General features: G+C 39.5%; 1 protein-coding gene across 1 annotated transcript; it reads right to left on the bottom strand.

Moving 5' to 3' along the window:
- Positions 1–5187: 5187 nt before the first annotated feature.
- LOC102255560 (olfactory receptor 6C2-like) lies at positions 5188–6126 on the bottom strand. The gene has a single exon (XM_005863502.1). The coding sequence runs from the start codon at positions 6124–6126 to the stop codon at positions 5188–5190; it is 939 nt and encodes a 312-aa protein (XP_005863564.1).
- Positions 6127–7212: the final 1086 nt, after the last annotated feature.

Below are 7212 nucleotides of genomic sequence, written 5' to 3'. Positions count from 1 at the left end.
CCATGTGGATCCAGGCACCAGATCAGCCCCTTTGGACCTAGGCAGATGGCCCACCCACTTGCTGAATCATCCAAAAACCCAGTCCACCCAGACTCCAGCAGCAAGCCCACCCATGGACTCCACCAGATGGCAAGTCCAGAACCTCTGGGTGGGCTGACTGGTGAGGAGCTTTACCTGCCAAAGCCAGTCTGCAAATACTGGAAGAGGTGTCTTCTAATATACAGACACTAATGAAGGCCACAAGGATTACAAATAATCAGGGAAACATAACACAACAAAAGGAAAAAAATATTAGTAAGTAACCTTAAAGAAATGGAGTTACTATTAGTTGCTTTCTTTCTTTTATTTCAAACTATAATAAGCCTACCACTGTACATCTTTCCTTTACAATTAAACAGGATGCTACTTTTCAATCTTGAGTGAAATTTTAATACTTCAAATATTAGTTACATTACCATTGTTTTGTATTTATTTGTTGCTATAATACTTAAAATTCCACATGTAAAGGACATTGGAGTAATATTATTTGGCTCAGTTTCTTGGCTCCCACTGTTATTTTCTTCAATTTTACAAATGGATAGATTTAATAGTAATTATTTAGATTAAGTAATTAAATTATTGAATTCTGTTTTGCAACTATATCAACTGTAATAGCTGTATTCACTAATTATTAACTTGTCATTAAATTAAACAAATTAGTAAATGTAATAATTACTTTGGTCTTAATAATGAACATTTTAGAATCTCTTGTGCAGATTTCTTTATTCAGGTATATCTTATAGTTGATTTTAGTACATCAGAGCTCTTTGGTGAATGCGCCATGAAATTATGTTGATGATAAATATGCTTCAAAGTTGCCAGGGAAATGACAACTGTAATTTTATCTCATCTTATTTCTCCTTATCAATCCATAAAATATTAAATATGTTGTAATAGGACATATTATGGTGTATAAAATCCAGTGCCTAAATTCTGAAATGTTTAGAGAACTTATTTTTTTCTTTGATGTCAATAAAGCAATTTAATAAACACACATAATAACAAAGAGTGTATTATGGCAATGAGATATCCTTACTGCTATGCCAACTTATACGCTTCCAATTAGTGTCTTTTCTCTCCCCTTCCCCACCGAAACTACACTTCTACTTGAAAGGTAGTGTATTGTAGAGGATGGAACATGACTTGAAATCAAAATTTGGACTATGTTATTTGCTACTATGATATATTTGTCAATTTACTCTATCTTCTGTCCATGTTTTGATACAACTAAGACATATTGATAGAACTAATAAGGGCATTAATAATAATGTTTGAAAATAGTTTGATACTTGGGATTCTACTATATAATAAAGAGCTGATATGCTAATTACTGAACAGCAGATTGATCGTCAGGATGACCTTCCGGATGAAGCCAGGGCTGTGAGGGCTGGGTGAGGCTGTGAGGAGCTGAAAGGGCTGGATGAGGCTGTGAGGGCTGGCCAGGGTTTTGAGGGCTGGCCGGGGCAGCAGGGACTTTGAGGGCCGAGCCCCTTGCATGAATTTTGTGCATTGGGCCTCTAGTCTAATCTAATAAAAGAGAAACATGCAAATTGACACCACCTCTGCTACACCCTAAGCCAAACCCAACAGCCAATCAGAGCAACTATATGCAAATTAACCCAACCAAGATGGTGGCCGGCAGCCACGGAGCTGGAGCAAGCAGGAGGCTTGGTTGCCCCAGTGATGGCGGAAGCCAAGCTTCCCGCCTGCCCTGGCTGGTTGCGGCCTCCACTCAAGGCAACAAAGTTTCAATTATAGAAGATAAATAAATCCCAGATACATGCTTCCAGCCAGCTTCCACTGAGAACTTGAGTGGCTGGGGGCCGTGGCCAGCCTGCAAACAGCCATCAGTCCCTCACCCAGGATGGCCACACCCTCATGGGGTGAGGGTCCCCGCTGGGGGGCTTGGCCAGCCTGCAAACAGCCATCAGCCCCTCTCCCAGGATGGCCAGGCACCCCAACGGGGACCCCACCCTGAAGGGGCTGTGGCAAGCCTGAAAACAGCCATCAGCCACTCACACAAGCTGGCCAGCATCCCAGCAGGACCCCCATCCCTGAAGGGGGTGTGGCCAGCCTGAAAACGTCCCTCAGCCCCTCACCCAGGCTGCCCAGGCACCCCAGCGGGATCCCCACCCTGATCCAGGAACCCCTTCAGGGCAAACCAGCTGTCCCCCACCCATGCACCAGGCCTCTATCCTATATAATAAAAGGGTAATATGCAAATTGACCCTAACAGCATAATGACTGGAAATGACTGGTCACTATGACACATACGGACCACCAGGGGGCAGACACTCAATGTAGGAGCTGCCCCTTGGTGGTCAGTGTGCTCCCACAGGGGGAGCTCTGCTCAGCCACAAGCTAGGCTGACAGCTGCCAGTACAGCAGTGGTGGTGGGAGCCTCTCTTGCCTCTTCAGCAGCTCTAAGGATGTCCGACTGCAGGTTAGGCTTGCTCCCTGCTGGCAAGTGAACATCCCCCAAGGGCTCCCAGGCTGCCAGAGGGATGTCTGACTGCCAGCTTAGGCCCGATCCCCCGGGGAGCAGGCCTAAGCCAGCAGGTGGTCATCTCCCAAGGGGTCCCAGACTGCGAGAGGGCACAGGCCAGGCTGAGGGACCCCCACCCCCGAATGCACAAATTTTTGTGCATTGGGCCTCTAGTCTATATAATAAAAGCCTAAGGGATCATTATGGAAGAATGACCAGAATGACTGGTTGCTATGATGCGCACTGACCACCAGGGGGAAGATGCTCAATTCAGGAGCTGTCCCCTAGTGGTCAGTGAGTTTCCACAGTGGGAGCACAGCACAGCCAAAAGCTGGGCTCAGGGCTGGCTAGCGCAGCAGCAGTGGCGGGACCCTCTCCTGCCTCTGCGGCAGCACTAAGGAGCAGCAAGCTGAGCAGTAAGGAGTGAGGGGTCCTGGACTTTGAGAGCACTGGGCCTCTAGTTATTAAATAAAACAAGGGTTAGTTAAATGTAGCACAGTGAAATTGGTCTTTCTAAAAGGCACTTATTTTAAAAATTCTGTCCATAGAAATAATTTAAAAGATTGTTTAATTGCATTTTCATAGCTCATCTTTCAAATAAATAGTACCTATATATCCATGCTTCTATTTCTTTTTTTTAAAATATATTTTATTGATTTTTTACAGAGAGGAAGAGAGAGGGATAGAGAGTTAGAAACATCGATAAGAGAGAAACATCAATCAGCTGTCTCCTGAACACCCCCTACTGGAGATGTGCGCGCAACCAAGGTACATGCCCTTGACTGGAATCGAACCTGGGACCCTTCAGTCTGCAGGCCGATGCTCTATCCACTGAACTAAACCAGTCAAGGCACCATGCTTCTATTTCTATTTAGTTTGTTAAATTATCTTGTTGATTAGATATTACATATAAGTGAGATCATATGTTTCTGACTGGCTTATTTCACTTAACCTAATTTCCAGATCCACAGCTATCAGAGGGGAGGGCAGTTCGAAAGCTGGGTGAAAAAAGATGAAGAGATTGAGCACCCCACCAAAAAATATACATTTTCTTCCTTCCTTCCTTCCTTCCTTCCTTCCTTCCTTCCTTCCTTCCTTCCTTCCTTCCTTCCTTCCTTCCTTCTTTCCTTTTGACAAGCACACTGTGACTTGCTTCCTCTAAGACCACCTTCAGTTTAGGAATATTTTCTTCAGCTTCCTTCCTTCCTTCCTTCCTTCCTTCCTTCCTTCCTTCCTTCCTTCTTTCCTTTTGACAAGCACACTGTGACTTGCTTCAAACTCTAAGACCTTCAGTTTAGGAATATTTTCTTCAGTTGTCCCCTTGATCATAATTCCTATAATTATTCCGTTTAGTAGTTCCCTTTCTCCCCTTTTTTTGCCAGTTGAATATTCATGATATCTTCTTAAATCATTCATGAACCTTATCTTGATGTGAATAGTTATTTTATAAGCAAATAAAATTTGGTATTCCAGTTCACTCTTGTGCATCTATTCTCATTTTAAAACCCATAAAAAGTGACATTATCTTTAAATTTATTTTAAATCAAATATATGCCTTTCCAGTGAATTTTTCTCATGAATATAAATAAATTGCAAATAATATAGTCCCCCCCTTATCTGTAATTTCACTTTTTGTGTTTTCAATTACCTGTGGTCAACTGTGGTCTGCAAATTTTAAATGGACCGTTAGAGAAATAAACAATTCATATGATTTAAATTGCTCATCTTCTGAGCACTGTGATGGAATCTCATGCCATCCATCTCTGTTCCATCTGGACCTGAATTATCCTTCTGTCCACACTGTATATGCTACCTGCTCATTATCACCAAGTAGCTAAGTTAACAGATCAACTATTGAGGTATTGAAGTTCTCATGTTCAAGTAACTCTTATTTTATTTACTAATAGCTCCAAATGATAAAAGTAGTGATGCTGCCAATTGAGTATCCCAAAGAGAAGCTGTGAAGTCCTCCTTTTAAGTGAAAAGGTATGTATGCAAAGGAAAACACCATAGTATGTATAGGGTTCAGTACTACCTGAGGTTTCAGGCATCTACTGAGGTGCTGGAACATATTCCCTCTGTATATGGGGGACTACTGTACATCTTATTAGTGATTCTGAAGATGTTTCTACTTCTTCAATTCTGATTATTCTCAACTCCCAGTGATATCTTCATTTCCACTTTGCAATATCCATTATTTTAATTAGCCTGGAATGTCTAATTTGATTTAACTTATTTTAATACATCTTTGCTATTGCTGTTTTCTAATTTTTATTTGACTCTTAGATTTATAATGTTAACTTTCATAAATTTGACTTAGAAAAACTAGTAATGTTATTACATAATGAATCTTTTATATAATTTATATACTTTTAAATTTCATTATTTCTTTTTTTACAGAGCACTGACAAAAAGAGTAGGTCAGAAATAGAGGCAAGTTCAATTACTTGGAAATACATTTTATAGCTACACAATGAAGAAAAACATGATGTTTGAGCTTGGTTTGAAAGGAGAAGGAGTTTGATTAAGGTGAGATGCAGTATTAATGCCTTTGAGAAGACTACTATGAGTAAATTATAGGCACAAAGCAATGAAATAAATTAGAAGCTGTTAACTATTTAGAAGACCTTCTTCCTTCATTTTACTCTGATTCATCCAAACTTCTATTTTGTTGAGAGAAATATTACCCTTTTTACAAAGTCATTGAAAGCTTGTTTCACTTGCTTATTCCTCAGGGTGTAAATGAAGGGGTTCAACAAGGGTGCAACAGAAGTAGTGAGCACTGAGACACCTTTATTTATGGCCACCTCATCCTTTGCTGAGGGCTTGATGTAGATGAAGATGCAGCTGCCATAGGTGATGGAGACCACAATCATGTGGGACGAGCAAGTAGAAAAGGCCTTTTTTCTTTCTTGAACAGAAGGGAATCTCAAAATTGTCCGAATGATGAATGCGTAGGACAGAAACACACACACGAGGGTGATAATGAGAGCAAATACAGCCACAAGGATAACCATTTGTTCGATTACCCATGTATCTGAGCATGAGATCTTTAGGAGGGGACCCGCATCACAGCTAAAATGATCAATGGCATTGGAGTCACAGAATTCAAGCTGGAGGCCCAAGCTAAGGGGTGGGAGAATGATCATCAAGCCAGACAGCCAACAGCAGAGGACTAATAAGGTACATACCCTATTGTTCATGATGGTCATGTAATGAAGCGGTTTACAGATAGCAACATAGCGGTCATAGGACATGGCTGCCAGGAGAAAAAATTCTGTTGCTCCAAAGAAAACAAAAAAAAATATTTGGCTTGCACAGGCATTATAGCTAATGGTATTATCCCCAGTTGATATACTGTACAAGAATCTAGGAATGCAGACAGTGGTAAATGAGACTTCTAAGAAGGAAAAATTTCTAAGGAAAAAGTACATAGGAGTTTTCAGATGGGAGTCCAGCAGTGTGAGGGTGATAATAGTCAGGTTCCCTGTCACACTGAATATGTAGGTGAGAAATAGAAAGACAAAAAGCAAAATTTGTAGTCGTGGGTCATTTGTTAGTCCCAGCAGGATAAACGTTGTTACTGATGTGTGGTTTCCCATCACTGACTTTTGAAATCTACCCAGTCAGCATGTAAAAATAGATTTTTATGATGACAGGTATTCAAATTCTGTAGTAAAAGACTATATTTAAAAACCAATCAAAGCAGTCTACATTTATTTTCTCCTTTTCTCATCATAATCAATATTGCCACTATTCCAATAAACTTCCATAATATTACTTGTCTGAGCAAGAGATTATTCCTTCAGGATTCCTGTTATTGTTAAATAATCCAACTTTTTCTCAGATCATTATTTACTCCTCAAAATTTATAAATGTAGTTTATTATAATTCATTATATGAATTGGATTTACAAATAAGTTAGGAAAAGTGATGATATTGCTTAAGCCTTCTTTATCCAAGATAAACCTTAGATATAGGACATATCCAGATGGTTAAGAACATGAATTCTCTTCAATTGTCCCAATCAAAGGATTGTTTTAAGAGTAAATTGCATTTCTCCTGGAAAACAAAATATAATAATAAATCTTTAGATTTTTCTTTGTTTATTGTTCTTTACTTTTATGCCTTCTTCTTAGCCCTAAGATGATTTGATGGATAATTACATTGTCTATAGTGTCAGAAATATTGTGTTCAAGATATTTGCAAAGGAGTATCTTTAGATGCACTCATGTTATTTTCAGTAAATTGACTCTGGTACCTTTTCTTTCAAAATCCCGAAGCTAAAATTTCATTTAATATCACTAACTATAGTCTTCCAGGTGGTGCCTTTTGCATTATGTTTTTAATTTCTTTAAAAAGAGAGTAGTAGTTCTACCTTCTCTTCGTACCTCTACTTAGTTTAGTCTTTAAGCCTCTGCAACCTGACTTTCACTTCCAACCCCTCCCTACTGATTTTCTAACACCTACAGGAACTTCATTACTGTGAAGCACAAGGCTAGACTCTTTATTATAAAACTCATTAAAATTATACAAAAATATTCACTTTAGTTAATTTTAGCCAGGCACTGGGAAAGAGGGGTTAGGTGACAGTGGAGAAATTAAAAATCAGAATAATGTTGGTATGATAATCAAGACTTTCATATGCATATTAATATTTGAGATCCACCCAGACAGTTAAGAAAAGT

This window comes from Myotis brandtii, unplaced genomic scaffold, assembly GCF_000412655.1.
Source record: "Myotis brandtii unplaced genomic scaffold, ASM41265v1 scaffold1791, whole genome shotgun sequence".
Taxonomy (NCBI): Eukaryota; Metazoa; Chordata; class Mammalia; order Chiroptera; family Vespertilionidae; genus Myotis; species Myotis brandtii.
The sequence above is the reverse complement of the archived record's forward strand: the minus strand, read 5'-3'. Positions and strand labels throughout refer to the sequence as shown.

What these genes read in the sequence shown, in the direction of transcription:
- LOC102255560 (XM_005863502.1), bottom strand. Translation starts at nt 6,126, where the DNA reads ATGGGAAACCACACATCAGTAACAACGTTTATCCTGCTGGGACTAACA.